This window comes from Asterias amurensis, chromosome 3 (assembly GCF_032118995.1).
Source record: "Asterias amurensis chromosome 3, ASM3211899v1".
Lineage (NCBI taxonomy): Eukaryota > Metazoa > Echinodermata > Asteroidea > Forcipulatida > Asteriidae > Asterias > Asterias amurensis.
Window position 1 is genome coordinate 23,622,207 of NC_092650.1, and position 16,560 is coordinate 23,638,766.

The 16,560-nt window shown below is 37.2% G+C and overlaps 1 protein-coding gene across 3 annotated transcripts in view; it reads right to left on the reverse strand.

Moving 5' to 3' along the window:
• Positions 1-16,560, reverse strand: part of LOC139934368 (uncharacterized) — a 66,642-nt gene that overhangs the window by 25,434 nt on the left and 24,648 nt on the right. For all 3 annotated transcript variants that reach the window (XM_071928565.1, XM_071928563.1, XM_071928564.1), the window contains exons 14-32: positions 16,258-16,384; positions 15,597-15,767; positions 14,953-15,159; positions 14,344-14,618; positions 13,178-13,322; positions 12,560-12,778; positions 12,020-12,170; positions 10,725-11,002; positions 9,683-9,886; positions 8,750-8,888; positions 7,388-7,567; positions 6,559-6,677; positions 5,301-5,591; positions 5,001-5,166; positions 4,008-4,223; positions 3,040-3,251; positions 1,796-1,901; positions 1,173-1,289; positions 419-557 (exon numbers count right to left, since the gene is read on the reverse strand). In XM_071928565.1, coding sequence (XP_071784666.1) covers positions 419-557; positions 1,173-1,289; positions 1,796-1,901; positions 3,040-3,251; positions 4,008-4,223; positions 5,001-5,166; positions 5,301-5,591; positions 6,559-6,677; positions 7,388-7,567; positions 8,750-8,888; positions 9,683-9,886; positions 10,725-11,002; positions 12,020-12,170; positions 12,560-12,778; positions 13,178-13,322; positions 14,344-14,618; positions 14,953-15,159; positions 15,597-15,767; positions 16,258-16,384 — 3,462 coding nt within the window. The remainder of the gene's footprint in view (positions 1-418; positions 558-1,172; positions 1,290-1,795; positions 1,902-3,039; positions 3,252-4,007; positions 4,224-5,000; positions 5,167-5,300; positions 5,592-6,558; positions 6,678-7,387; positions 7,568-8,749; positions 8,889-9,682; positions 9,887-10,724; positions 11,003-12,019; positions 12,171-12,559; positions 12,779-13,177; positions 13,323-14,343; positions 14,619-14,952; positions 15,160-15,596; positions 15,768-16,257; positions 16,385-16,560) is intronic.

Below are 16,560 nucleotides of genomic sequence, written 5' to 3' on the forward strand. Positions count from 1 at the left end.
ATAATGATTCCGAAATTTTGTGTGTTTGTTTGCAATTTTTGGACAGAACATGGGCAGCTAGTTTGTGGTATTAAACTCTTTATTCAATAAAATGTTTTGGGGTTTTTTTTTCCAATCACCTCACCTCGCCTCGCCTTGCTTTAGTTTTGAAAAGACATTGTCCTTCAGGTCCAGTTTTGCAAAAACAAAATTCACAGTTTATGGGGGTTATTTTTAGCATCTGACTAGCCTAAGTTTTTGTTTCACTTTGTAAGCAACTCATTTGTAGCATTACCTATTTATGGATACGACCGACCATGTTTTGTCTCTTTAATAACCGAAATAAATAAATAAATGGACTTTCACTTGAAAAATCCTTGAAAATGAAAAACAGGATTGCAACAAAAAATTAAAGACACTTTTCTGTTCACCAACTTACCTTGGTGAGACAGATGTTGTGGACATAAGGAAGCTGCCCCCAATGTCTAATGTGTAGACATCACTCACAGTCGGTGATGTTGTGTCGATCATAATTGCGTCAGACGATGATTTTGTAGATAAACCAACAAAATCAGTTGCTAAAAAGAGCAAAAGTATTGTCATCAATATTTGAGAAGATTGTTAATACTTCATTGTTATATTGCAGGTGTATTAAACATTATCTTCCAGTACGCACTAATCCACCAATCAGAAGCTTGAACTACTGAGGCGATAAAAACATATATGCTTTGACATCTGTTTTATATCCTACTTCCTCTGTTTTGATTACACATTGCGTATTGTGAATTGTCATTTTGTCAGGCTCCGTATACGAACAGTGCATTCTAAACTTTGTGCGCGTGAACTAACGCTCTGAAGTTTAAAATTTTGCACGTTGCAAGTGAGACTGGAAGATATATTCGTTTTCGTTGGATATGGGACGCAGAAGCGCTATATTTTTTCGTATTCCACTTGCGCTTGTGTGATAACTTATATAATTAAAATATTAAATGATTGCGTCTTAAATGGGGATTCATAATATACAACCAGTCATTTGCTGGATTATGGGTGCATTTTGGGAATCAAAGAATAAAGTAGATATTACATATTATTTAATTTACATTTCACTCATTTTTAAGGATTTTTGGTACCTTTTGTAGATCAAGTTTTTGGCCAAGACAGGAACCCCCGACAAAAAGATCATTGTTAATTACCTCTAATGACTGCATAGTAGGCGTGTCCATTCTGTAACCTCAAGTTGTGTATGATGATGCTGTTAGCAATACCGACACGGGTGAAGTCTTGGACATCGTTTCCACCTGGCATTGATCCTGTAAACATTCACAACCATCGTTTAGGTTTAAATTCACATTACTTATTTAAAGACACTGGACACTATTGGTAATTGTCAAAGACCAGTATTATCACTTGGTGTATCCCAACAAATGCATAAAATTTGGGCTCAATTGGTTATCCAGTTTGCAAGAGAACAATGAAAGAAAAACACTATTGTTGTATTACTTTGTGTGCTTTTACTATTTTAGATGCATTATAAAATGCTTCAGCTGAAGTCTTTTATTATTTGAGTAAAGAAGTTAAGTTTCTCAAAAATTACCTTACTTCCAGAGGGAGCAGTTTCTCACAATGTTTTATACTATCAACAGCTCGAGCTTCGTTGCTCGTTACCAAGTAAGTTTTTACGCTAACAATTATTTTGAGTAATTACCAATAGTGTTTAGTGCCTTTAATTTAGACAAAAGGTATTTCAAATAATTGGTTTCAATAGATATCAACATGCATATTGGTAAACCACAAGGATCTCATATTAGAATCTCACCGATTGCATACTCGTAGTACTTGACTCCAGAATGATGGCGTGCTAAGCCGTGTTCCTCAACATCACTAAAAGACTCCCATTGTATAACCAGCTCAGAAGTCGAACTCTAATTGCCACAAAGATACAAATAAGTTTTACACCGAAACATTTGTTTCAGTCTTAAAGTCAATATCGATTTACCTTAATAACAATAATTACCATAAGTAGGGTTTGAAACTTTGCATGGTGGAATTTGCAGTAAAACTATGTAATGAATATCTCTAAATGACCCGGTAACTCATTTAGAGATAGTCATTACATTGTGTTACCGCAAACCTTTCCATATAATAATTACCATAACTTGTTTAAAGGATTTCTGTACTTTTTGTAACACAAAACACATTGTCAACAGATTTACATTAAACTTACACCGTTTGAAGATAGTGGTAGTAGAAAGCTTACCTTAAAATATTAGTTGCTGAGGTACAGTAGTTTTTTGAGAAATTAGTAAAACAATGTCACAAAAATATGTTTAAATAATTTCCGTCTCCTGAGACGAATAATTATTTTCTTAGTTTTACTCTTTTCTCAACAATTAAAGCACTTCAGCAAGGGAAGCTTTCTACCATCATTATCTTCAAATTGATGAGTGAGTAATCTGTGGACATTGTGTATTGTGTCCTATAAAAACTACCCACCAGACCCTTTAAGATCCAAGAAGCTTGTTATATCTCTTTTATCAATTAATTTGCAAAGTTTAAACAGACAATGATACAAGAACCACATTACATGGTTCTTAAAGTTTGAAGAATTATTTTTTCCCCTATAGGAAAACAATGTAAAGAATAGAAGATGTATGGAAACTCAAACAATACTTCATTTAATCACTCACAGATGAAATACACTATTCATCGGACACGCACAACTGTTGTGGTGCCACCTTGGCTAGTTCTGTCATGTTGGGTGGGCTTGCTAAACCCTGTCAAGTTGTTCCTTTTATGACCATGCACTTTTTTTTCCAGGGTTTTCCCAGGGTTTCCTTTTGAAATGGGCGGGGTTCCCATATTCAACCAATCAAACTCAAATAATACAGGTAGTTTTTTTTGTCTTGTGTTTGTTTTCTTTTCCACAGAGGAAATTATTTATTCAAACTTAGCAAAACTCCTCAATTTACGAATTATCTGGCAAGTAGATACACACATGGTGTTACCGCAAACCAAATACATATTGATACCTCACCATGCAATGCCTCAAATCCTATATACCTGGTAGTTGTTATGACTGCTCCAGCCAATCCAAACAGAGCCAGGTGTCGGCGGTGTCGTATCAATGACAACCCCGTCGCTACAGCTGGACACTGACGGCAGAGCTTCCGACCATTTCTCATGCTCTAGTGTGACTTCATCAGCGTGAATGCAGATGCGGTAACGTTCGCCGTGCTCGAGCGATAAACCATGGACATTCACAAACTCTTTATCTAAAGCAAGAATCGTTTAGTCAAGAACAATGCTCGTTAAAATTGTTTTTCTTTAAAGCACCATTAAAAGTGTTTGAGACCTCTTGTAGATCCAGTTTTTTGGCCATGACAAGAATCCCTACTCACTGGAAAGTCACAGAGCAATGTTTTCTTGAGAAAAACATTTCACGAGACTTTACACAACTGCGCAACGTTAATGGCGCAAGGAGATTCGCATTAATACGTTGTTTATATGCTCAAATAATTGACGTCTCGTGAGGAGAAAATGAATTTGTTACATTGTTTTACTCATTTCTCAAAATTACAGAACTTCAGCAAGATATATTTTACGGGAAGCTTTCTACCATGATAATCTTCAAACCAAGTAAGTTTAATTAAACCTGTGGACTTATATGTCCACAGATATATGTTGCATACCGAAACCCTTAAAGGCAGTGAACACTTTTGGTGATGTAGTTTTCGAGAAAGAAGTAATTTTCCACGACTTTGATTTCGAGACCTCAGATTTAGAATTTGAGGTTTCGAAATCAAGCACCTAAAAGCACACAACTTCGTGTGATAAGGATGTTTTTTTTCTTTCATAGTTATCTCGCAACTTCGACGACCAATAGAGCTCAAACTTTCACAGGTTTGTTATTTTATGCATATGCTGAGATACACCAAGTGAGAAGACTGGTCTTTGACAGTTACCAATAGTGTCCAGTGTCTTTGAAAATAGCAGCAATGTGAGACGTAAAAAAAATTTTTTCCACTTACCTGTGTTTCCACAACCTACAGCCATCGGATGTTCACAAGGGTAGTTCAAGCCAATGTCTAAGTCACCGAAATCGGCAGATCCTGTATCTTTAACCGCTGCCCAGACGTAGTTCCTGTGACGTAATGAAGGCCAGACTGCTGATAGGACGGTTGTTGATGAGATGTAGTTCGCATCGGCTTCAAGCCACAGAGCATTCTGTTCTAAGTTCACTTCGTCTTTAGGGAGAGAGGAAATCATTTTTAAGTTTTAGTTATTTTGAAATGTTACTTCATCTAGTGGAGAAAAAAGACATTTGGAGCTCTTAGTTGTTGTATTAACATTCATAAATACATATACATACATACATACATACAACATAATTGTTATATACCGACATTCCATCGAGATCACAGCGGTTTGTGATGATACAATCCAAAGCAATACAAATCGGAATGAAACTATATACAAACAGCAAACAATCAATAATGGGAAAAGGTGTGTTATCAAGTTTTTCTTAAAAAATGTTTGTGCAGACCGGAGTGTATAGGTGAGAGATTGTTCCATAATAATGTTGCAACAAAGGAAAATTATCTGTCAGCGACTGATTTGAGTGCCCAGCATGAATTTTGGTATCTAATTTATTATCTAATGTAAATTATCATCTCTTTATGAGCATGGAGTGTGGCAGTGTGGTTCTGATAGAAGTATGTGGGTATTAAAGTTTGATCACGTCTGCCAAAGCCCTGCAAGCTTTAATTAAGGTGATTTTGTATTGCCATTATACAATTCCTGTATCAAATATTTAAATGAGTTTTTGGTCAATCAATCATAGCCTCCTTCAAGTTGCTAGTATTGAGACTGTTTGACGTTTGGTACCGAGTCACACTGCTTTAACGTGTGAATGGGGCCCAACGCGTAAGAATCTACATGCAAATTTTTATTGTTATTATTCTAAGTTATAGTCATAGCCTCCTAGAAAGTTCCAATTCCCCATGGTTAAGGTCGGAACTTACGGTCTGAGTCGATGACAACATGCGGTTTAACAATCACCACATCGTCACAATCCACGACCTCGGTGCTCACTATGGATGAAAGTCCAGCTTTGTTGTAGCCTCTCACAGCCATACGGAGACACGTGTCGTGGTCGAGTTGTCCATCCAACGATGCAGTGAATCGGGCCTTTAAAAATTAAAAACAGTATTTAAAAAAATCCAAACAATTTCTTGTAGTGTTAACGTTGACTTTTTCACTTTTCTTACTGAAGCGACTGAAGTTCTCAACAAACAAACATTTAAAAAGAAGTTTCAACATACCGTCTCACCAATGATGTTCAAATCATCGATGCGTTTCCATTCACTCAGTATGGCACTGTGTTCCCCCTTCTCAGCGATAGTCCACTCGTAGAAATCCATCAACTCTAACTGTCTATCATGGTCGATGTACGCATGCTCAAATGTCTGGAAGGCCACGTGGAGATTTGTACTTGTTGAATCTGTCTCGATGTCATTGATTGTGACGTCACCTACAACAGGCGGCTGGGAGAGTACCCAGAACCCGTCACTTATCATAGGCTGAAAGCAGACACTCCCATGGCAGAATTGAACCTGTGCCAAACACAAACAGTACGGTTATTTATAAATAAGTACATACACCATTTTTTCCCCCAGTTATCAGTGTTGAATTGAATGCCCTGACTTCAGACAACCAAAAGGCTAACAGGGACTCGGAGACCTCGACGAGGATGCCATCAAGTGGCTTGAAGTCACTCAATTATCAGTGTATTTTTTCCCATGTTCACCTTGGTTCAGATACCAAACGAAAGGTGTAGTGATGTTTTAAATCTGTTATTCCAATCCCTTTGTCTTGAGACTTTTGTTTTATCTCTATTTCCAAGATCCTGACAAATTAATTTCCTCAAAAGTTTTGAAATTCGATCCTTCTCGCTCTTTTTCTTTGTAGATTGGATCTTATAAAATCAAGGATAAATAAATGTTTTCTAAAGAAGATTAATCATCAACAAAATTACTGAATCATCTGCATCATTATTTATTTCAAAACATAGTTCAATAAGTTTGTCTTTAAACAAACACTTGTTGACAATTTTCAAACTAGAGTTATAGTTTTGAAATACTGGATTCTTGAAGGCAGGGTTTACTTTTGGTAAATACTGCACGAGTTAACTTGCCGTTTATATAATTCAACATTGTTAGAATAGAACCTCTTGAATGAGTAATTCTGTTTTAGAGAAAGATGTCATTTTTCACCCTATACATTTTAATGCGTGAAAGGCTCCAGGCATGAATTCTCAAGCATCAGCACAAATTTTGTTTATTTCAATATTTTCTTGCAAATTGGTTGACCAATCGATTGGGTTGTACCGAGTGGGAAACTGGTCTTCGAAGTAGATAGATAGATAGATAGTTTGGTTTATGTTTGTTACACTCGTGGCCAATGGCAAAATTACAGTAAAAATTACAATTAAAACAAAAATAGTTTAGGCCTGCATACAAAAACAGTTTACATATAAAAATTACACAAGTACCATGCCTGAAACTTTTGAGTTTTGATTACCTTTGATCTCAGACGTGCTCCGTCATGTAACCCAAGGCTTACATCCAAATGGTTGAACGCCATTCCTAGATCTTGATAGTCCAATAACGTGACCCACTCTGATGAGCTATTGTCCACATCTTAATAAAACCAAAAAATATATCAGCATTAATAATTCAACAAAGGGTAAACACGACAACAGAAACAGTCGTTGATGAAACTGGAATTCTGAAAAGTAAATTTGAAATGTTTGTTATAATTCTCATGCAACACATCTCAACTGGAATTTCAATGAGAGCTTTCCAAATGAGCCGGCATTTTGAGGAACATTTAAGTGGAACAGAATAAAACATTCCTTAATTGACTGTGAACCATTAACTTATAAAACACTCACATTATTTTCAAGGAGCCTAGCCAGATTCCTTAAAGGCACTGTACTGGACACTATTGGTAATTACTCAAAATAATTGTTGACATAAAAACTTACTTGGTAACGAGCAATGGAGAGCTGTTGCTAGTATAAAACATTGTGAGAAACGACTCCCCCTGAAGTAACGTAGTTTTTTTGAAAGAGGTAATTTCTCACTCAAAAAATAAATACTTCAGCTGAAACCTTGTATTATACATAAGCACACAAAGCAATGCAACAAGGGTATTTTTTCATTATTCTCTTGCAACTTCGATGACCAATTGAGCCCAAATTGTCACAAGTTTTTAATTTGATGCATATGTTGGGATACACCAAGTGAGAATACTTGTCTTTGACAATTACCAAACGTATCCAGTGCCTTAAATTTAGTTGAGAAATTGTGTTTCTAAAGTATATAAATAAAGATAAGCTAAATAATACCATGTCGAGTCAGAATCTCATGTTCCACTGCCCATAAGACATTGGTTACAAAGGGCCGTAACATGACCGGGATGCTCCATCGGGCGGAGATACCAGACGTAGAGGGCTGGTATGTAATGTCATCCTCACAGGGTTGAGATGGGGCGGTTGCGTGATGAGATAACCCAGTGGGTGTGGTTACTGAAGAGGAATAGTTTAAGATTCAAGATCAAAAATATTTATTGTCATGAACAAAAACATGAAATTTGTCTTCCCTGTGTAAAGGAGACTATACAATACATACAAGAAAGGCATAGCAAAAATATAACGACAAGAGAAAAATTACAATTTATACACTAAAGATATGGGGAGCATGTAAAAGGTACAAAATATAGTTGTCCAAATATTAAGAATTAAGATGAAGATAAAAACCAACACAGATATAGTAAGTTACAATTATTACTGTCAGGATTTTTAAGACACTCCCCTCTACACATCTCTTCAGTCTACTGATGATGACTGGAGCTAGTCGAAACAATGAGACCATTGAGAACCCACTCCCCGGTAGTGAAGTTAATAGCAATCCTTTAAGTTAAAGTAGTAACCACAGCCAATTGTCTATACCTTCCGCCCAGGTAGTAGTTAAAAACCAGTACAGTTCTTTTTAGAACCGAGAAGTCTCCCCAACAATCCGATAAATCTACTCCGCGGTAGTAGAATACAGCAAGACAGTTCTCTAAAGAACAAACACACAACCTGGCAAGTAGATACACACAACCAAATAGATATCGATACCTCATCAATCATGCAATGCCTTAAATCAAATTCCTCGAAGTTTCCTCGAATTTGATCTTGACACCTCAAATCAAATTCCATATTTATTTTAGACAATCCTTATTTCAGCCCTGCCTTACCCATTCTAATGGAAATGATAATACTTGTAAAACATACCTTAAACATGTCTTAAAGGCAGTGGACACTATTGGTAATTACTCAAAATAATTGTTTGCATAAAACCTTATTTGGTAACGAGTAATAGGGAGAGGTTGATAGTATAAAACACTGCGAGAAACGGCTCCCTCTGAAGTGATGTGGTTTTCGAGAAAGAATTAAGTTTCCTCGAATTTGATTTTGAGACCTCAGGTTTAGAATTTGAGGTCTTGAAATCAAGCATCTGAAAGCACAGATGTGGGTGGTGTTGCTTTCTTTCTAATTATCTCACAACTTCGACAACCAATTGAGCTCAAATTTTCACAGGTTTGTTATTTTATGCATATGATGAGATACACCATGAGAAGACTGGTCTTTGACAATTACCAATAGTGTCCAGTGTCTTTAAAACCCAACAATTCTCTAAATTTAAGAATTAGCTCAAAATCTTACTGTTAGCAGGATCACATCCGAGTCCATCTTTGATCAATGCACCTTCTAGGAGTTGACCCTCTGGGATGACCTTGATACCGTCTGACGTCACGATGACGCTTCCAGTTTCAGATGTTGCCCGGACGGTGAGGTAATAGGTCTAATAAAAGTCCATTAAATAGTTGTCCACTGTTACAATTTGTTATAACAAAATTACAATTGGGCTGTGTATCTTATTTCGGCAAAGTCAACATTAATTGTGGTGTTGACTTATAAGGGCAGACATGTGGCATAGATTCAGCCCATCGAGTTACAAATAAATTCAATTCTTCTTAAAAAATGGTTTATTAAAACATAAATTGCAGTATAAAAACTAAATTGCACAAAAACATCCAACAAAATGTGTAGTTCAGGATTTAATGAAACGATCAAAATTACGATATGGGGTTATTTAAAGGCAGTGGACACTATTGGTAATTACTCAAAATAATTATTGGCATAAAACCTCACTTGGTAATGAGTAATGGGGAGCTGCTGATATAGTATAAAACATTGTGAGAAACGGCTCCCTCTGAAATAACAGAGTTTTTGAGAAAGAAGTAATTTTCCACGAATTTGATTTCAAGACTTCAGATTTAGAATTTGACGTTCCGAAATCAAGCATCTGAAAGCACACAACTTCACTTGACGAGGGTGTTTTTTCTTCCATTATTATCTCGCAACTTCGATGACCAACTGAGCTCAAATTTTCACAGGGTTGTTTTTGTATGCATATGTTGAGATACACCAAGTGAGAGGACTAGTCTTTGACAATTACCAATAGTGTCCACTGTCCTTAACAACCATCCCGCATACGTCGCTTAATCATTCAAAAGTTGGACCAAGGCTTTCATCACTCAATATTTCAATACTAACGCTACATCATTTACAAGGCATATCAGCTCTAGGTTTTACCATGAGTGGTGTCAGATCAAGTCCGTCTAACTCGTAGGACGTGGCATTGCCGACGTCAATGAAACCATTGCTGACGCCGTATGAACCATCTTCTCCTGTTCCTACGGCCACTTCATAATTGATGTCAAGATGGGGATGTTCAAATCCGAACCATTGAGCGGAGAGTTTTGACTGATCCATCTGTACATCGGTGTCCTTAACAACCTAGTTATAAAAAATAAATTAAACATCTCTTATATCGTTGCGGTACCTGCTGCCAAAAACATAGGATTCGAACTGCCTATAGCTACCGGGCAACCTCAGTAGTCTAAATGGTAAGACACGGCTCTAAAATTGCAAGAGTCGTGGGTTCGAATCCCACCCGAGTAACATGCCTGTGGGTTTTTTTTTCACAGGACTCGGGGAAAGTAGTGAGTATACAGTGCTAAACACACATCGGTGTGTGGGTAAAAACCAAAATTAATATAATAATAATACAAATTTATTGAGTTTATACTGCGCTCTCTCCAGGACCAGAAAATTACACAGAAACAGTTTTTAAAAAGTACACCAATAAAACTAAGCAAAATAGAAATAAAAAAGTGCATGAAGACCTCACTCCTGTAAAAACTGTAGAGACAATGCAGCTAGGTACAATTAAGCATATACAGATTTTTTAATTACAAGCTTGCATGTTGGAAGACATGACAATTGGATTTAATTTAGATGGATACTCAGGCAAACTTACGCACTGTCCTTACACTAGCCTCTACTTAATCATTGTCATAACACTAAGTTGTTAAATGGTTTCGTCAGCATTCGATGTGATAGTTTGAGGGGTAGCTTTTGTGAATCCACTTTTTGGCCCACATAACCCAAATATTTGAATGCCTTCCATTAGAATTCATGGACTGTTTCACTTTACAGTTTCCTTCAGATAAAGTAGAGATATAAAAAAAAAAATGAAACAATATCTATTTCCTTTTTCTATATCCATTTCCTTTTTCCCGAGAAGGCGTCGGCTAAAGACATCCTCTTGCTCAACTGATTCTAAGGAACATACCCCAAAGTCAACTCCTTCCCCAGATGGTGGAACATCCAGCACGACCCCCTGGGACGGCAATTGCACAATATGCCTGTACACAGACGAGGTTCCTACTGTCGATAGTCCGGCACTATTCTCCGCTTTGACTGAGATGTAATATTCATGATCGCCATGGAGATACCAGCTTAGATCATCCAATAGGAAGGCCGCACAGAAGGTTTGGGATTCACACGGACCGATGACGTATTCTTTCTGGGATCGATATGAAACGAACTCTGTGCCTCCTCTAGTGTGTCCTAAAGCGAAAAAAGAACATTGTCTTCATGTAAAGGATTTGAGGCATTGCATGGTGAGGTATCAATATATATCTGGTTTGCGGTAACACCGTGTGTGTATCTACTTGCCAGGTAGAGTTTGTTCTTAGAGAACTGTCTTGCTTTATTCTACTACCGCGGAGTAGATGTTTGGGGGTTCGGGAGACTTCTCAGTTCTGAACATTGTCTTCATCCACTACCAAATATCTAACACCCGGTTCTAACAGGCGCTCCAGGGTCAGCCAAACCAAATAGATAGGAGCGACTCTTGGTCGACCCAATTCAATTTTGGTTTCAGACAGGCGAGGTAAACATAACATTTACATTGGCTCAGCTCATGAAAGATCGTTGTCTTAAACCGAGGCGCTCCAGAGTCGTTCTGTATGACTGCAACAGTCAATCTTTCGACTCCTAGCATCCAGTCGCTCCTACTTGTTTCAGACGTCAAACTTTTCATGCACATAATTCAATAATTAATGGTTCAGCGCGACTCTCGAACGCCTGTCTTCAAACGAGTGTAAGTAAAAAATATGTATAGGTGAACCTGCTCAAACACTATTGTTAATCACTCAAAATAACGTTTAGCATAAAAATTTATTTGCAGCAATGGAGAGCTGTTGTAGTATACAACATTATGAGAAAGAGGTAATTTCTCACCCAAATAATAAGGCTTTTTAGGCATCTGAAAGCACACGAACTTGTGCAACAATTATGTTTTTTCTTTTATTTATTTCTTGCAACTGCGAAGACCAATTGAGTCAAAATGTTCACAGTTTTGTTAATTTCTGCATATGTTGGGATACATCAAGTGAGAATATTGGTCTTCCACAACTGTTATGTGATCAATCAAAGCATTAAGAATGTTTAACTTAGTTATAGGTAGACCAGAAAGGGTCTGCATAAAGTTTACGATTGCAGAATCAGCTGTCAGGAATCAGCTGGTTTGCCCATCTTCAGGCAACCAACAAAACATTTATTTTACTCTTTCGAGCATCTCACCAATGCAAACTTGATATGAAAGACCTGCATCCTCATTGTCCGTGAAGCCGTCGGCACCCCATTCAGTCACCAAATACTCGCCGTCCAAATGAACGAGAATACGGCCAACAAACATGGGTGGTGTGGTGTCCACGATGATAGGTCCAACAAACTGGAATTGGAAAACAAAGTTACGATACATTTATACTCATTCAATCTCATTGAGAAAAAAACAAAAACTTTTAGCACACATTTGAAGTCCTAAAGGCTTTTTCAGAGTTTTTTTAAATATTGATAGTGAGAAATTACCTGTCTTTCTCAAAAACTTCGATACTTCAGAGCTTGCTTCAGAGGGAGCTGTTTCTCATAATGTTTTATGTTATCAACAGGTCTCTGTTGCTCGCTACTAAGTAAGTTTTTATGCCTATAAATATTTTGAGTAATTACCAAAACGTGTCCAGTACCTTTATATAACTGTTCCATTCTCTCAATTTGTTTGGCGAGTTTATCAAAAGCAAATTTCTTCAAGAATGACACTTGTTGTTTTTAAGCAATACATACCTTAGAATGAGCCAACTGTGCTTTGTTGACAGCTTTCACAACCAGAAAGAAAACATTTCCCTGGCTGATGTGGGGATGATACATCACAAAACGATTATGACCTGATGCTGACATGAAGGTCACAAGGTCAGGGGTCGGATTGGATGGGTCACTGCTTAGACCGATCTCGTAGTCGAAAATTGAGCTATCTTCGTCACTCCCCGACCAAGATAAGATAATCTGGAATTAAAACCAAAAATTATTAATTACATCAAGTTCGAAACATAAAAACATTGGTGCATGTTGGAATATACTTATCATCTGATTTGCAGTCTTAAATAAGCTTTCACATAGATAGTATGTCATACTTAGAATGAATTCATGTTGTACCAGAGCTTGTCTTAAAAGAAGTTTCTTCTTTGCTGAAAAGTTTGACATGTAAGCCTCTGCCGGATAATAGACGTGCTTATTAGAATGTACGGCAAAGTTAACTACAACACTGCGATTTAATGTATCAACTCAACCACTGTCTGCAACTAGAGTGTAGTTTGTCTTTGACTTTTAAGAAATATCTGTACATTTAATAAGCTAAATCCATTTGTTCTGTACCGAATAAAGACAAGAATTATGCATTCTTACATGTTTGTGTGTAGGAAGAAAGAACTTCTCTTCAATGCCAGACGTCCACTGACAGTTAATGTCTTCTCCAATAACCGAGACTGAATCATTTAGGATTCCTTGGCCTGGGTACAGTGTTATATCGCTCACTACAGTTACTTTAGACCTGAATACAAAGAAAAGACGTGATCATTGATTAACATTCTTGTTGTCCATCCCACCACAACTAAAGTAAAGTTTTATCTAAAACTGCAGTCAATTTAAAGGATTTGGGTACAAAACACAACGCCCACAGATTTACATTAAACTTACACCATTTGAAGATAACGATAGTAGAAAGCATACCTTAAAATATTAGTTGTTGAGGTGCAGTAGTTTTTGAGAAATGATTAAAACAATGTCATGCAAACACGCTTTTACATGTTAAAATAGTTTTTGTCTCATGATCATTGAGACGAAAATTATTTTCATGACATTGTTTTACTCATTTCTCAAAAAAATACAGCACCTCAGCAACTAATATTTTCAAGGAAGCTTTCTACCCTCATTATCTACAAACGGTGTAAGTTTAGTGTAAATTTGTAGACATTGTGTTTTTTTGTCCTACAAAAAGTACATAGACCCTTTAACCAGACTCTTCCTAACTACGGAATAATCTTAGGACGAGTTAATTTCTGTATCCATAGAATTTAGAATGCACTGAACCATTTCTAAGTTCGGATGACTTACTCGTCCCAACTCGAGATAGGGTGAAACTTAGCGTTTCGTGAAATCGGTCGCTGCATGCTTTCCTACAAGTTATGTTGCAATGCTATTTCACCAAGTATAGTCTATTAAGCACAAACTAGCTGGTAATAAAGAGCAAGAGGTTCACTCACTTAACTGAAGAAGAAAAACGTTTTACCTAGCGATCCTCCATGCATCCAAAGTACAGATTATCAAAAGAGATGAGTGAATGGAATTAGCTGTTGCAAACAAATTAACCAAAAGGACCGATGGTATAAATGCAAAAAAAAGTTCAAGGCCTGACGTTTCAACCCTAGCAGAGTTTTTCTTTTAGTCTTCAAAGAAGTCTCTGCTGTAGGGGTTGAAATGTCAAGCTATGAATGATTTTTTGCAGGCATTGTAGCAAGGAAACTAAAATGTTTTTCATGTATTTGGGAAGCTACTTGCATGAGAAATATTACCTGCACATGTCAGACACGTTCAGTAGTTCCGTCTTCATTCGATGTTCATTGATGAACCACACACGTCCCTCGCTATCCTTGGCAAGACCCGGCCTCATTCGAGAATCACTGATTGAGATATTGGACAACTCTGGTGGGCTGGTGTCAATCATGACACCATCAGAACAGATAGGAACAGACGGCTCTAAGGCGCGGTTGTAGGCGATAACTGTGATGAAGTACATGCCTGGTGAGGGCGCTGTCCAACTTGCATGTGTAACGGTAGTTCTTGTCATCTATGAATAGGGGTTGTTATCATCAAGCAAAAAAAAACAAGTAAATTAACTGTTTTAAGGTCAATATTAAAGGAACATCAATAATAAATAAGATATAATTGCTGGCGGTGTAAGCAATTAATGTTATCCACCATATACATAAACTGATAAACCTGTTGAAGTTTAATATATACATTAACCTATAATATTTTAAGGGCAACTTTCTACCGCTATTATCTTCAGATCGTGTAAGTTTAATTTAAATCTGTGGACATTGTGTTTTGTGTCAGACAAAAAGTACCAAGACCCTTGTTTACTTTGATATGACTTGATTTGATTTGTTCTAAAGACTTACAGTGTCTCTTATGGAAGGTACCATGTCTGCATCATTCCAGCATGTGACGTCATAAAGATACTCGTAAAACTTGACTCCACTCTCCCTGTCAAAGAATCCTTCCCAGTGCGCAGCGAGGTCATTGCCCTCTTGAAAGTCGACCTCACCTGACCCGGGCATCCCATCATGCACCACACCAGCTTGAGGGGGCGATGTGTCCACAGTGATCTAAACAGGTAGGTTTTACATAGAATGTTATTCTGAGTAATTTAAAGAAAAGTTTGACACCTTTGGTAATAATCAAAGACCAATATTCTCACTTGCTGTATCACAATACTTGCCTAAAATCAGAAATCTGTAAAACAAAAATTTACTCAATTGGTCCTCGAAGTTGCAGGAGAATAATGGAAAAAAATACTTGGTGCACAAATTTGTGTGCTTTCAGATGTCTTTTAAAAAAAAGCCAGAAAAAAAGTCAAAAACTGTGTTACTTCAGATGGAGCCGTTTCTCACAATGTGTTATACTAACAGCTCCCCATTGCTCAATACTCATTAAGTTTTTGTGCTAACAATTATTTTGAGTAATGGCCAATAGTGTTTCCATTTTACTCGATTTCATTTTTCCAAAACACTAACTTGTTCGACGAACTTTTCTGAAATCCTACCTTGATTGTTTGAGATGTCACCAGTCTAGCATGGTTGGTAACCGTCAGCATAATGTAGTAGTCAAAGTCATGAACACCAATGTGGAATGTTGGTTTGAACCCGTAGTCCACATTATAGCAGTCACCGCCAGGAACACACATACACGTTACTGGATCACAGTCTTCATTCTCCTATAAAAAACAAGAATGATAGTAATAACCAGTTTTTTTTAATTATAGGACTTTTCTCACCCAGAGGGTTGTTCAAAGCGCTTCCAACACAATTACCCCCTGGTCAATGTTTCATTCCTTATTAAACCATCTCAGCTCCCTTGGGATACAGCCTGTGCAACAAATATGCGCTACTAAGCTAAATCAACTACAAAAACCATCTCTGACCTCACAGGTACCCATTTAACTCTTGGTGGATAGAAGCAATAATAGTAAAGTGTCTTGCTCAAGGACACAAGCGTCATACCGGAATTCGAATTCACAATCTGCTGAACAAAAACACCAGAGCTTGAGTTCGGTGCCCTGCCACGACACATTACCAAATATTTAAATATCAACTGAGTATAACCAAAAATAATTTTTTTTTATAAGTTTTCCTTTGATTCGTGGCTTTCACCAACAGCTTTACCAAAACTGTTGATATGGGCAAAGCAGATATATTTTCTTTTACCTTGTCAACCTTGACTGCAGCAACTGTCTGACTCCCGTGTTCTACCTCGCTCCCAGTGTGGTTGTCAAATAGACGCCACTCGATGGTTCGAACCCCACTGTGTATGTCGTAGGTCCTGAACTCCACGCTGATAGAGAAAATAAAAAATGAATAGACTTGTCTCTTTTTTTTTCGAATGGATCTGGGGGAAGAAAATAGAATCCCCCAATATAGAGCAGAGAACAAATTTTTCGAAAATGTTCAACAGTCACATGAGTTTAATCAACTCAAAGGTATATTTTTGAAGACATCTATTTAACTTCT